This window comes from Anoplopoma fimbria, chromosome 18 (genome assembly GCF_027596085.1).
Source record: "Anoplopoma fimbria isolate UVic2021 breed Golden Eagle Sablefish chromosome 18, Afim_UVic_2022, whole genome shotgun sequence".
Taxonomy (NCBI): domain Eukaryota; kingdom Metazoa; phylum Chordata; class Actinopteri; order Perciformes; family Anoplopomatidae; genus Anoplopoma; species Anoplopoma fimbria.
The window spans coordinates 2,183,494-2,197,667 of record NC_072466.1 but is presented as its reverse complement, the minus strand read 5'-3'; the positions used below and the strand labels follow the sequence as shown (position 1 = coordinate 2,197,667).

The 14,174-nt window shown below is 41.4% G+C and overlaps 1 protein-coding gene and 12 non-coding genes across 13 annotated transcripts in view; all 13 read left to right on the top strand.

Moving 5' to 3' along the window:
- The first annotated feature begins 635 nt into the window (after window positions 1-635).
- Window positions 636-14,174, top strand: part of cebpz (CCAAT enhancer binding protein zeta) — a 21,297-nt gene continuing 7,758 nt past the window's right edge. The window contains 13 exon segments of the mRNA XM_054618216.1: window positions 636-824; window positions 827-889; window positions 1,953-3,433; window positions 3,759-3,990; window positions 4,485-4,659; window positions 5,098-5,186; window positions 5,472-5,525; window positions 5,644-5,746; window positions 5,842-5,901; window positions 6,030-6,096; window positions 6,461-6,567; window positions 7,064-7,124; window positions 7,338-7,537. Coding sequence (XP_054474191.1) covers window positions 672-824; window positions 827-889; window positions 1,953-3,433; window positions 3,759-3,990; window positions 4,485-4,659; window positions 5,098-5,186; window positions 5,472-5,525; window positions 5,644-5,746; window positions 5,842-5,901; window positions 6,030-6,096; window positions 6,461-6,567; window positions 7,064-7,124; window positions 7,338-7,537 — 2,845 coding nt within the window. The 5' untranslated portion in view covers window positions 636-671.
- On the top strand, window positions 7,895-8,035 carry LOC129107641 (U4 spliceosomal RNA). The gene has a single exon (XR_008531890.1). It is a non-coding gene; the product is annotated as a U4 spliceosomal RNA (small nuclear RNA).
- Window positions 8,443-8,583, top strand: LOC129107640 (U4 spliceosomal RNA). Its single transcript, XR_008531889.1, has one exon. It is a non-coding gene; the product is annotated as a U4 spliceosomal RNA (small nuclear RNA).
- Window positions 8,991-9,131, top strand: LOC129107639 (U4 spliceosomal RNA). Its single transcript, XR_008531888.1, has one exon. It is a non-coding gene; the product is annotated as a U4 spliceosomal RNA (small nuclear RNA).
- LOC129107638 (U4 spliceosomal RNA) lies at window positions 9,539-9,679 on the top strand. Its single transcript, XR_008531887.1, has one exon. It is a non-coding gene; the product is annotated as a U4 spliceosomal RNA (small nuclear RNA).
- LOC129107637 (U4 spliceosomal RNA) lies at window positions 10,087-10,227 on the top strand. Its single transcript, XR_008531886.1, has one exon. It is a non-coding gene; the product is annotated as a U4 spliceosomal RNA (small nuclear RNA).
- On the top strand, window positions 10,635-10,774 carry LOC129107644 (U4 spliceosomal RNA). Its single transcript, XR_008531893.1, has one exon. It is a non-coding gene; the product is annotated as a U4 spliceosomal RNA (small nuclear RNA).
- LOC129107636 (U4 spliceosomal RNA) lies at window positions 11,182-11,322 on the top strand. The gene has a single exon (XR_008531885.1). It is a non-coding gene; the product is annotated as a U4 spliceosomal RNA (small nuclear RNA).
- LOC129107635 (U4 spliceosomal RNA) lies at window positions 11,730-11,870 on the top strand. Its single transcript, XR_008531884.1, has one exon. It is a non-coding gene; the product is annotated as a U4 spliceosomal RNA (small nuclear RNA).
- On the top strand, window positions 12,277-12,417 carry LOC129107662 (U4 spliceosomal RNA). Its single transcript, XR_008531909.1, has one exon. It is a non-coding gene; the product is annotated as a U4 spliceosomal RNA (small nuclear RNA).
- Window positions 12,824-12,961, top strand: LOC129107643 (U4 spliceosomal RNA). Its single transcript, XR_008531892.1, has one exon. It is a non-coding gene; the product is annotated as a U4 spliceosomal RNA (small nuclear RNA).
- Window positions 13,369-13,509, top strand: LOC129107661 (U4 spliceosomal RNA). Its single transcript, XR_008531908.1, has one exon. It is a non-coding gene; the product is annotated as a U4 spliceosomal RNA (small nuclear RNA).
- Window positions 13,914-14,054, top strand: LOC129107642 (U4 spliceosomal RNA). The gene has a single exon (XR_008531891.1). It is a non-coding gene; the product is annotated as a U4 spliceosomal RNA (small nuclear RNA).

Genomic DNA, 14,174 nt, shown 5'->3' with positions numbered 1-14,174 from the left:
ATTTGGATTTATTTGCTTTTTGTTGAAAAAAAATATCCCAAAACAAAATTAAAAACATAATAATATAACAATAAAAATAAATACACTTTATAGAACCATTAGTACAAAAAATACTAGAATTCTAAAGTGCTTTACAGTTAAAACTTTAAAGTACATACAATAAAAAAGGAGGGGAACAAAAATAAAATAAACATTTTTTCACACTATAATAATAAACTAATATTCCTTAAATATTTTTGTCTCTTTCTTTTACAGTTTTCAGCTACATGAGAAGCTGACTCCCCTTTGAGTAACATTTTAAATATTATTTTGAAAATCATCCTTTTAAATGTTCCGGCCATCCCTTCATCAGAACGAAGAACGAAGAACTCTCTGATTGGACAAACGGCTGTGACGTAGTTGGGACAAAACATTGTGATTGGCTCCTTGATCCTACAACAGGAAGTGGTTCATCTTCACTATATTTACATTTTAAAAAATGAATAAAACGACTGTGTTTTTTTCCTGTACGTTTTTATATTCTCTTTTAATTAATAAAAAAATAAAAAAATAACGTAGGGACAATTAATAAAATGTTTTGGGGTTGTTTTTTTATTTTAACCAAATGCGGAAACGCCCCCGTGACGTCAGCTTCCGCTTCCGGGTCACGTTGTCCTCATGCTGGAGAAAGCATGGCGGCGAAAAACAACCAGCGTAAAAGGGCCAAAGCGAGCAGAAAAGTGACGTTTCAGCCCGCAGATAAAGACATGGAGGCTGAGAACAGCGGAGGAGAGGAAGAGGAGGAAGAGGAGGGAGAGGAGGGAGGAAAAGGAGAGAAAGAAGAAGAAGAAGAAGAAGAGGAGAAGAGGAGTTCAGTCTGGACGAGGTTCTCCGTCTGGGAGGAACACAGGCGAGTTTACCCCAAAAACAACATGTTAACAGTGAATAAATTAATATACATTAAAGTCATTAAATATATTAAATACATTAAAGTCATTAAATATATTAAATACATTAAATATATTAAATACTGGACTTAAATAGTCATTAAATACTGCTTAAATATGCATGCTTCCTATTGAAAAAATTGTATTCAGGACTTTATATATGTTCTATTTCATGCTTCTCTACTACATGTCTTCTTCTCCTCCTTTTCCTTCTTCCTCTTCTTCTTCTTGTTCTCCTTCTTCTTCTTCTTCCTTCTTTTCAGGACTTCTTATTCTTCTTCTTTCCTTCCTTCTTCTTAAAAACTACATGTTGTACTTTTTTTCTCCACTATATTAATTAATTTATTTGAATATTCATATTTACACTAAAAATAAGCCAAATAAAATATTTGTATGTATTATTATAGGTTAAGTCACACAGCAGTATGTGAAGCTCATTTATCAATAATAATAATAATAATCCAATTATATGAAATGTTTATTATCCTGCATAATGAGTACTTATACTTTTCTACTGTTACTACTGAAAATAGTATTCAGGACTTTTACTTGTTACAGAGTATTTATACACTGTAGTATTACTACTTTTACTGAAGTAAAATATCTAAATACTTCTTCCACAGCTGGTTTAAATCATGTTGTGAACTCATTAATACTTTAAACTTCTTGTCACCTGTCTGTCTGCCATCAGATAGACAGGTGTGATTCACTAGTACTACATTTACTGAAGTACTAGTGCAGTACTTCAATCAATGTAACTAAGTACATTGACTTAAATTAATTTAAGTTTTTGTCCAACAATTAAACCTTTGACAGCTTGGTAAATTGGTTATTATATTTCTTATAATCAGGAGTAAAAACAAAAGTATTGTTGTGGCGTCAGAACTGAAACTCAGGTATCATAAGTATCTCTTTATTCTGATGGATGCATTACAGATGAGAACCATTAAATAGCTGTAAGTCTGGTATAAACCATTACTAACTCATTACTGATGTGTATTTTCTTCTTCTCTTGTTCGTCTCCAGGCCGACTACGTTCTGCTCGCCGGTCTGAACGACACCAACGAGCTCATCGACGGAGGAAAGAAAGGAGCGATAGACGACCTCGAGGACGGCGAGCTTGAGAAGTTCATCGTCAAACTGGGCGTCCGAGCGTACGCCGGACTGCAGGCCATCCCGGACGAGCCCGAGGTAGACGAAGCCGCCGCCGCCGCCACCGAGGCGGAAAATAAGAAGAACGAAGCAAAGAAAACCGCGACAGAAGAAGAAAAAGCTCAACAGAAAGTGAAGAAGGAGGAGAGACAGAAGGCGAAGAAGACCAAAGACGCGGTGAAGAAGAAACAGAACGTGAACGTGTTTGAGTTCCAGCGGCGGCAGATTCTGCTCATCAAACCCGGGGGGAAGTGGTTCGACCTGGACTACACCGCCGAGAGCACCGCCACCCCGCAGGATCCCTCACTGGTCTCCCAGTACAAGGCGCTCGCCCAGCAGCTGTTCGAGGCCGACGTGGCGCTCTACAAGAGCAAGAAGAACCTGCAGAAGGGCGCCAACTCCAACTGGATGAAGACGGTCGTGTCCTCCGGCGTGCTGGCCGACAGGATGGCGGCCATGACGGTGCTGATCCAGGACGCGCCTGTGCACACGCTGGAGCACGTGGAGAACCTGGTCGCCATGGTGAAGAAGAAGGGCAGCCGGCGGATGGGTCTGATGGCTCTGGACACGCTGCGGGAGCTGCTGCTGTCCAACCTGCTGCCCGAGGGCAGGAAGCTCCGCCCCTTCGCCCAGCGGCCGTTCGACCAGCTGGAGGAGAAAGCCAGCGGCAACCGCGACGCCCGCGACCGCCGCCTCGTCCTCTGGTACTTCGAGCACCACCTGAAGCACCACGTGGCCGAGTTCGTGGCGGCGCTGGACTCGGTGGCCCACGACACGGTGGCGGCCACCAAGGCGAAGGCGCTCGCCACCGCCCACGAGCTGCTGTGCGGACGCCCGGAGCAGGAGCGGGCGCTGCTCGGCCAGGTCGTCAACAAGCTGGGCGACCCCGAGTACAAGACGGCGGCCAAGGCGTCCTACCTGCTGGAGTCGCTGCTGTACAAGCACCCCAACATGAAGGCGACGGTGTGCTGCGAGGTGGAGCGGCTCATGTTCCGGCCCAACATCAGCGCCAAGGCGCAGTACTACGCCGTCGTCTTCCTCAGCCAGGTGATGCTGAGCCACGACGAGGCCGAGCTCGCCGCCAAGCTCATCGCCATCTACTTCTCCTTCTTCCGCTCCTGCGTCAAGAAGAAGGACGTGGAGTCCAAGATGCTGAGCGGGCTGCTGTCGGGCGTGAACAGAGCGTATCCCTACGCCGGCGCCGGAGACGAGAAGGTTCGGGAGCAGCTGGACACGCTGTTCAAGGTGGTTCACCTGGTGAAGTTCAACACGGCGGTGCAGGCGCTCATGCTGCTCTTCCAGGTGATGGACTCCCAGCAGAGCGTCTCCGACCGCTACTACGTCGCTCTCTACAAGTAAGACCTTCCTCACCTGTCCACCTTCACCATCATCTTCATCATCTTCATCTTCTTCTTTTCTAGTTCGAATCATTATTTTTTTAATTTCTGCATTTTCACTGGCCATTAAGATCTTCTAATATATAAAGGACAGAGAGTTGTATCTTAATTTATTTATCCTTCTTCTTCTTCTTCTTCTTCTTCTTCTTCTTCTTCTTCTTCTTCTTCTTCTCCTTCTTCTTCTTCTTCTTCTTCTTCTTCTTCTTCTTCTTCTCCTCCTTCCTCTTCTTCTTCTCCTCCTCCTCCTCCTTCTTCTTCCTCTTCTTCTTCTTCTCCTCTGCAGGAAGTTGCTGGACCCCGGTTTGTCGTCGTCCTCCCGTCAGAGTATGTTCCTCAACCTTCTCTACAAGTCTCTGAAGGCCGACATCGTTCTGCGTCGGGTCAAAGCCTTCGTGAAGCGGCTGCTGCAGGTCAGCGCTGAGCAGAACGCCAGCTTCGCCTGCGGGGCGCTCTTCCTGGTGTCGGAGGTCATGAAGGCCAAACCGGGCCTGAAGATGCTGCTGCAGGAAGGCGGGGTAAGAAGGTCGACCCGATCGGGATCAATAACTCATCAAAATAATAATTTGAGACTGAGAGACTATGATTTTCATTTTCCTTCATTCAATCAGTACTCAAGCTTGTTTTCTAACTCAACATCACTCATTAACATTTCTCTTCTTCGTTATGTAACAGCAGAGTAGACTTTTTTCTTTATAAATTGATTAATACAGATTTAAGGAAAAAATTATGTTGGGAATGTTGGAAATGATGCCTTATTTTAGAGATTAAGTTTAGTATTTTTATTTTCTTTAAAGTTTTCTTGCAGAAATGAGCTTCCGTAGATAATATAAATATTAGTGTCTGACATTTTTCCGTTTAAATGTTACAAAAATAAATAAACGGTTCACTTTATATTCCTTGTTTTTCTTCTGAGTCGTCTTCTTTCAGTCTTTAAGATCCTTATAATAATTGTTTTACAGTTCTGAGTTAAAGTTTGACTGTAGCATCACTTCCTGTTGTGTTCTCTCAGGACGGAGAGGAGGAGGAGTTCAAAGACCTCGCTGAAGAAAAAGATGATGATGATGATGAAGAGGAGCGTTTTGTGGACGCCGACAAACTGGAGGAAGGAGCGATAGCAGAACCGAGTGCAGAGACAGAGGTGGCAAAGCCCGCTGCATCATGGGTACATCACCAGAACCTGGAAGGTTTGTGAGGTTTATGTGTTTGTTCAGTCAAAGTTCTGTTACATACAGATGGGAAATCTGATTTTTAAAGCATTTAAAAATTATGAAAGCAGTGTTTTATTTATGTAAAATCATGATTTAAATCTTTAAAGAGACAAAAAACATTCTTAAAGTTTGTATCTTTGCTGTTATTAGTTACAGCTTTTGCTAATCTGGATAATTCTAAAGAGATAAATCAGATTTTGTCTGATAATTACCAATAAATTACATTTTAATTTTGAATTTACATACATGTTTCATGGAAAGGGGAAATAAGAGTTTTTATTCTTCTTTATTATTATAGTTATTCTTACGATGACAGTTTGGGTGTAGTTTCCATTAAGATCTCTACATTTTACAGTGAACAGTAGATTCTGTGTCTCCATGTTGTTTTTGTTGACTGATTTTTGTCTTTTTCAGGAGGGAAGAGCATTCAGATCTACGACCCGCTGCACAGAAACCCGTTGTTCTGCGGCGCCGACCACACGACTCTATGGGAACTACAGAGGGTGAGAAACAAACAAACAAACATCACAATACACACAAAGGGAAAAATAACACATTTTTTGGTTTTGCTTATTCAGACACACTTTTGGACAATACAAGTCTGCAATCTATGTGTTTTTTTATGTATTTTATTGTGTTTTAACGTTGTACTTTTGAACACCTGGCTCTTGTACGGTCACTTTATCTTCTGTGATTTATTTCTCGTATGTTATTATGTAATTATTTGTGTCTAAATAAATACATTTCATTGACTTTTTGTTTCTCTTTGATGTTTCCTGTTTCTGCAGCTCGCCGTGCACTTTCACCCCTCAGTGTCGCTGTTTGCAAAAACCCTCCTGCAGGTAAAACTTTTATACCTGAAGCCAAATCTTGTCTCTCTGTTCTCCTCTCTGGTGTTTTTTGGGTAAATGTTTCCTCTTTAATGAGTTTTAATCAGGAGTGTATCTGTGGTTTCTTCAGGGCGGGTCCATCCAGTACTCCGGAGACCCTCTGCAGGACTTCACCCTCACCAGGTTCTTGGACCGGTTCGTCTTCAGAAACCCCAAACAGCTGAAGGGGAAACGTAAGAAACAGACTTTATTTCATTTCTGGGTATTAGTTTTATCAGAGTCTGCTTTAATTCTTAATTTCTGATCTGATATTTTTATATTTTATTAGAAAACACAGACTCTGCAGCTCTGACGCCCAAACAGAGGTTACCTCTCAACTCTTTACCAGGTGAGTTTTCACTGTTTTTATTGATTTCAGTTTGATCACATGTTTCATGAGCAGCCGTCTGGAGTTTGTTTTGTTTTTGATCTGTTTTTTGCATCATTTAAGTGAACTTTTTTCTTTTTCTCTGTCAGTGAACTGTGAGGAGTTTCTGTTCAAAGAAGAGAGTCAGGTCCCCGTCGATGAAATCTTCTTCCATCGGTGAGTTTGAAACGATTTGAAAGAGGAATTATTGATGAAATCTTCCAAAAATAACAAATTTACAATTTAGTTTCTCTTATTAATATATTTGTTTCTGTTTCTCATGTCTGACAACAAAAAAAGAATGAAATCTGATCTTAACCCTTTAATGCTGTGTTGTACTAAGCTGCTCAGCTTTTACATTGTCAGTCAAAATAAACAAAAATACAGAATAATGACGTTTATAATGAGCGATCACAGAAAAAGTTGAAGCAACAAGATGCATCTAAAAGAGATGCAAACTTGTGTTTCTGCAAAATAACTAGAAGCAGGAGAATGGATTTGTTAAGAAAACTTAATTTTCTTTTTTTGTTTGTTTTTAAAGTTTCTTCAAGAAGCGTCAGCAGGAGAAGCAGCTTCAGAATCGTCGTCCTCGAGGAGACAACGAGAGCGTTGAGGACGTCGACGACGAAGAGTTTGAGAAAATGCTCGGTGAGTTTCCAGTTCATGTTAACTGACTTCATGCTGTTAAACATTCATAATAAAGTCATGGGAACATAAATATAATCAGGATTCTTTTTACATCTAACACTTGAAATGATGACGTCACTTGTAAATGAAAACAAAATGTAAACCACACGTTGGTGTTTAATTTTTACCTTTTTACTTTAGTTTTTACAAAATTAACCTTTTTTAACCATTTATTACATATTTTATTGTAAATTTCTGTTTTATATTGAAGATAATTGTTTATTTTTCCTTTTCACATAGTTTATTTATTTTAATTCACCAAAAACACCCAAGCAAATTTGTGAAAACCATCTTAAAAAGAAAAAAGAATAATAGTGATGTTTTTTTACTTTTATTTATATTTATAAAGTTATTAAATATAGTATTTGGTTTCTTTTAAGATAAATATCATTTTTGTTTATAACTAATACTAAATATTTCTGTGTTTTTTGACTTTTCCGACTTTGTTTCTGAACAGATTCCGTTGAGGGAGACTCGTACTTCACCGACTTGGCGGTCGATGATCTGGACTTTGCAGGGTGAGCAGTGGTCTTTTATATTATTTATTATTTTTGTAGTATTATTTATTAAGATCAGGTCAGTTTTTATTCTGTTCCACATGAACATGATATTGAATACTGCAGTAATAACAGTTAATTACAGTTTTGCTTAAAAAGCTTACAGATTGAGTTGAGTTCTGTTGATCCGATATTATGTATTGATCGATTGGTTTCTCCCTCTCCGTTCTTCAGTAACGTGAAGACTAAAAAGAGTAAGAAAGGCGCCGAAGACTCGGACGACTCTGACGACGAGGACATGGACGACCTGGACGACGAGGAGGTGTCTCTGGGCAGCATGGACGAGGAAGACTTCGGAGACGAGCTGGAGGAGGAAGGAGGGACGTTCATTGATCCTGATGGAGGCGGAGATGAAGATGATGATGATGAAGAAGGTAGGGGACGGTCTCCAGTGTGTTTATTATGGCGTACTGTCAATTTCTTTTAAAGGTGTTATATGTAACTTTTACAGATGACTTGAAATATAGTCAGCTGTGGCAATTTTTGTTCGTCTCTAAGGAGACTTTACATTTTATGTTAATATAAAAACCTGAATACGTCAGTTCAATGATTACGGTTCTCGATCGGCTATCGAAAATCCACTGAAAAGCTGAGCTTTCGTGAGTGGTCTATAAGTTGTCTCGGCGCAAATAACCACATTTTTGAGAACCTGGAATTCATGTTCGAACGTGCCTGTCCATAGTTATTCTTGGTTCCCACAGTAGTCTCGCAAACTTTTTGGTTCCCTGGGCATCCTCTCGCAGAGGCAATTTCATAGTCTATGAAGTTCTACTGAGACGTGATTGTTGCTGGTTGAAAACTTAACCCAATACCCCGCCGAGATGACTTGAAATATAGTCAGCTGTGGCAATTTTTGTTCGTCTCTAAGGAGACTTTACATTTTATGTTAATATAAAAACCTGAATACGTCAGTTCAATGATTACGGTTCTCGATCGGCTATCGAAAATCCACTGAAAAGCTGAGCTTTCGTGAGTGGTCTATAAGTTGTCTCGGCGCAAATAACCACATTTTTGAGAACCTGGAATTCATGTTCGAACGTGCCTGTCCATAGTTATTCTTGGTTCCCACAGTAGTCTCGCAAAGTAGGTTATCTTTAGGGCCTGTTACTTCCCCATCCAGCCATGACTGCCATTACATGGAGAGGGCGTGGTTTGTAGTCAACAAGCCAATCACATGCACCATCAACACGTCTGCAGAACCCTGTACGGTTGAAGAAATGCACCATTAGCTTTGTGAGTGTTTTACCAGGTACTGTCTAATCTTTTTGGTTCCCTGGGCATCCTCTCGCAGAGGCAATTTCATAGTCTATGAAGTTCTACTGAGACGTGATTGTTGCTGGTTGAAAACTTAACCCAATACCCCGCCGAGATGACTTGAAATATAGTCAGCTGTGGCAATTTTTGTTCGTCTCTAAGGAGACTTTACATTTTATGTTAATATAAAAACCTGAATACATCAGTTCAATGATTACGGTTCTCGATCGGCTATCGAAAATCCACTGAAAAGCTGAGCTTTCGTGAGTGGTCTATAAGTTGTCTCGGCGCAAATAACCACATTTTTGAGAACCTGGAATTCATGTTCGAACGTGCCTGTCCATAGTTATTCTTGGTTCCCACAGTAGTCTCGCAAAGTAGGTTATCTTTAGGGCCTGTTACTTCCCCATCCAGCCATGACTGCTATTACATGGAGAGGGCGTGGTTTGTAGTCAACAAGCCAATCACATGCACCATCAACACGTCTGCAGAACCCTGTACGGTTGAAGAAATGCACCATTAGCTTTGTGAGTGTTTTACCAGGTACTGTCTAATCTTTTTGGTTCCCTGGGCATCCTCTCGCAGAGGCAATTTCATAGTCTATGAAGTTCTACTGAGACGTGATTGTTGCTGGTTGAAAACTTAACCCAATACCCCGCCGAGATGACTTGAAATATAGTCAGCTGTGGCAATTTTTGTTCGTCTCTAAGGAGACTTTACATTTTATGTTAATATAAAAACTTGAATACTTCTGTTAAAGGATTACGGTTCCCGATCGGCTATCGAAAATCCACTGAAAAGCTGAGCTTTCGTGAGTGGTCTATAAGTTGTCTCGGCGCAAATAACCACATTTTTGAGAACCTGGAATTCATGTTCGAACGTGCCTGTCCATAGTTATTCTTGGTTCCCACAGTAGTCTCGCAAAGTAGGTTATCTTTAGGGCCTGTTACTTCCCCATCCAGCCATGACTGCTATTACATGGAGAGGGCGTGGTTTGTAGTCAACAAGCCAATCACATGCACCATCAACACGTCTGCAGAACCCTGTACGGTTGAAGAAATGCACCATTAGCTTTGTGAGTGTTTTACCAGGTACTGTCTAATCTTTTTGGTTCCCTGGGCATCCTCTCGCAGAGGCAATTTCATAGTCTATGAAGTTCTACTGAGACGTGATTGTTGCTGGTTGAAAACTTAACCCAATACCCCGCCGAGATGACTTGAAATATAGTCAGCTGTGGCAATTTTTGTTCGTCTCTAAGGAGACTTTACATTTTATGTTAATATAAAAACCTGAATACGTCAGTTCAATGATTACGGTTCTCGATCGGCTATCGAAAATCCACTGAAAAGCTGAGCTTTCGTGAGTGGTCTATAAGTTGTCTCGGCGCAAATAACCACATTTTTGAGAACCTGGAATTCATGTTCGAACGTGCCTGTCCATAGTTATTCTTGGTTCCCACAGTAGTCTCGCAAAGTAGGTTATCTTTAGGGCCTGTTACTTCCCCATCCAGCCATGACTGCCATTACATGGAGAGGGCGTGGTTGGTAGTCAACAAGCCAATCACATGCACCATCAACACGTCTGTAGAACCCTGTACGGTTGAAGAAATGCACCATTAGCTTTGTGAGTGTTTTACCAGGTACTGTCTAATCTTTTTGGTTCCCTGGGCATCCTCTCGCAGAGGCAATTTCATAGTCTATGAAGTTCTACTGAGACGTGATTGTTGCTGGTTGAAAACTTAACCCAATACCCCGCCGAGATGACTTGAAATATAGTCAGCTGTGGCAATTTTTGTTCGTCTCTAAGGAGACTTTACATTTTATGTTAATATAAAAACCTGAATACATCAGTTCAATGATTACGGTTCTCGATCAGATATCTAAAATCCACTGAAAAGCTGAGCTTTCGTGAGTGGTCTATAAGTTGTCTCGGCGCAAATAACCACATTTTTGAGAACCTGGAATTCATGTTCGAATGTGCCTGTCCATAGTTATTCTTTGTTCCCACAGTGGTCTCGCAAAGTAGGTTATTTTTAGGGCCTGTTACTTCCCCATCCAGCCATGACTGCCATTACATGGAGAGGGCGTGGTTTGTAGTCAACAAGCCAATCACATGCACCATCAACACGTCTGCAGAACCCTGTACGGTTGAAGAAATGCACCATTAGCTTTGTGAGTGTTTTACCAGGTACTGTCTAATCTTTTTAGGTCCCTGGGCATCCTCTCGCAGAGGCAATTTCATAGTCTATGAAGTTCTACTGAGACGTGATTGTTGCTGGTGAAAACTTAACCCAATACCCCGCCGAGATGACTTGAAATATAGTCAGCTGTGGCAATTTTTGTTCGTCTCTAAGGAGACTTTACATTTTATGTTAATATAAAAACTTGAATACTTCTGTTAAATGATTACGGTTCCCGATCGGCTATCGAAAATCCACTGAAAAGCTGAGCTTTCGTGAGTGGTCTATAAGTTGTCTCGGCGCAAATAACCACATTTTTGAGAACCTGGAATTCATGTTCGAACGTGCCTGTCCATAGTTATTCTTGGTTCCCACAGTAGTCTCGCAAAGTAGGTTATCTTTAGGGCCTGTTACTTCCCCATCCAGCCATGACTGCTATTACATGGAGAGGGCGTGGTTTGTAGTCAACAAGCCAATCACATGCACCATCAACACGTCTGCAGAACCCTGTACGGTTGAAGAAATGCACCATTAGCTTTGTGAGTGTTGTACCAGGTACTGTCTAATCTTTTTGGTTCCCTGGGCATCCTCTCGCAGAGGCAATTTCATAGTCTATGAAGTTCTACTGAGACGTGATTGTTGCTGGTTGAAAACTTAACCCAATACCCCGCCGAGATGACTTGAAATATAGTCAGCTGTGGCAATTTTTGTTCGTCTCTAAGGAGACTTTACATTTTATGTTAATATAAAAACCTGAATACGTCAGTTCAATGATTACGGTTCTCGATCGGCTATCGAAAATCCACTGAAAAGCTGAGCTTTCGTGAGTGGTCTATAAGTTGTCTCGGCGCAAATAACCACATTTTTGAGAACCTGGAATTCATGTTCGAACGTGCCTGTCCATAGTTATTCTTGGTTCCCACAGTAGTCTCGCAAAGTAGGTTATCTTTAGGGCCTGTTACTTCCCCATCCAGCCATGACTGCCATTACATGGAGAGGGCGTGGTTGGTAGTCAACAAGCCAATCACATGCACCATCAACACGTCTGTAGAACCCTGTACGGTTGAAGAAATGCACCATTAGCTTTGTGAGTGTTTTACCAGGTACTGTCTAATCTTTTTGGTTCCCTGGGCATCCTCTCGCAGAGGCAATTTCATAGTCTATGAAGTTCTACTGAGACGTGATTGTTGCTGGTTGAAAACTTAACCCAATACCCCGCCGAGATGACTTGAAATATAGTCAGCTGTGGCAATTTTTGTTCGTCTCTAAGGAGACTTTACATTTTATGTTAATATAAAAACCTGAATACGTCAGTTCAATGATTACGGTTCTCGATCGGCTATCGAAAATCCACTGAAAAGCTGAGCTTTCGTGAGTGGTCTATAAGTTGTCTCGGCGCAAATAACCACATTTTTGAGAACCTGGAATTCATGTTCGAACGTGCCTGTCCATAGTTATTCTTGGTTCCCACAGTAGTCTCGCAAAGTAGGTTATCTTTAGGGCCTGTTACTTCCCATCCAGCCATGACTGCCATTACATGGAGAGGGCGTGGTTGGTAGTCAACAAGCCAATCACATGCACCATCAACACGTCTGTAGAACCCTGTACGGTTGAAGAAATGCACCATTAGCTTTGTGAGTGTTTTACCAGGTACTGTCTAATCTTTTTGGTTCCCTGGGCATCCTCTCGCAGAGGCAATTTCATAGTCTATGAAGTTCTACTGAGACGTGATTGTTGCTGGTTGAAAACTTAACCCAATACCCCGCCGAGATGACTTGAAATATAGTCAGCTGTGGCAATTTTTGTTCGTCTCTAAGGAGACTTTACATTTTATGTTAATATAAAAACCTGAATACGTCAGTTCAATGATTACGGTTCTCGATCGGCTATCGAAAATCCACTGAAAAGCTGAGCTTTCGTGAGTGGTCTATAAGTTGTCTCGGCGCAAATAACCACATTTTTGAGAACCTGGAATTCATGTTCGAACGTGCCTGTCCATAGTTATTCTTGGTTCCCACAGTAGTCTCGCAAAGTAGGTTATCTTTAGGGCCTGTTACTTCCCCATCCAGCCATGACTGCCATTACATGGAGAGGGCGTGGTTGGTAGTCAACAAGCCAATCACATGCACCATCAACACGTCTGTAGAACCCTGTACGGTTGAAGAAATGCACCATTAGCTTTGTGAGTGTTTTACCAGGTACTGTCTAATCTTTTGGTTCCCTGGGCATCCTCTCGCAGAGGCAATTTCATAGTCTATGAAGTTCTACTGAGACGTGATTGTTGCTGGTTGAAAACTTAACCCAATACCCCGAGATGACTTGAAATATAGTCAGCTGTGGCAATTTTTGTTCGTCTCTAAGGAGACTTTACATTTTATGTTAATATAAAAACCTGAATACATCAGTTCAATGATTACGGTTCTCGATCAGCTATCTAAAATCCACTGAAAAGCTGAGCTTTCGTGAGTGGTCTATAAGTTGTCTCGGCGCAAATAACCACATTTTTGAGAACCTGGAATTCATGTTCGAACGTGCCTGTCCATAGTTATTCTTGGTTCCCACAGTAGTCTCGCAAAGTAGGTTATCTTTAGGGCCTGTTACTTCCCCATCCAGCCATGACTGCCATTACATGGAGAGGGCGTGGTTTGTAGTCAACAAGCCAATCACATGCACCATCAACACGTCTGCAGAACCCTGTACGGTTGAAGAAATGCACCATTAGCTTTGTGAGTGTTTTACCAGGTACTGTCTAATCTTTTTAGTTCCCTGGGCATCCTCTCGCAGAGGCAATTTCATAGTCTATGAAGTTCTACTGAGACGTGATTGTTGCTGGTTGAAAACTTAACCCAATACCCCGCCGAGATGACTTGAAATATAGTCAGCTGTGGCAATTTTTGTTCGTCTCTAAGGAGACTTTACATTTATGTTAATATAAAAACTTGAATACTTCTGTTCAATGATTACGGTTCCCGATCGGATATCTAAAATCCACTGAAAAGCTGAGCTTTCGTGAGTGGTCTATAAGTTGTCTCGGCGCAAATAACCACATTTTTGAGAACCTGGAATTCATGTTCGAACGTGCCTGTCCATAGTTATTCTTGGTTCCCACAGTAGTCTCGCAAAGTAGGTTATTTTTAGGGCCTGTTACTTCCCCATCCAGCCATGACTGCCATTACATGGAGAGGACGTGGTTTGTAGTCAACAAGCCAATCACATGCACCATCAACACGTCTGCAGAACCCTGTACGGTTGAAGAAATGCACCATTAGCTTTGTGAGTGTTTTACCAGGTACTGTCTAATCTTTTGGTTCCTGGGCATCCTCTCGCAGAGGCAATTTCATAGTCTATGAAGTTCTACTGAGATGTGATTGTTGCTGGTTGAAAACTTAACCCAATACCCCGCCGAGATGACTTGAAATATAGTCAGCTGTGGCAATTTTTGTTCGTCTCTAAGGAGACTTTACATTTTATGTTAATATAAAAACCTGGATACGTCTGTTAAATGATTACGGTTCCCGATCGGCTATCGAAAATCACTGAGAAAAGCTGAGCTTTCGTGAGTTGTCTATAAGTTGTCT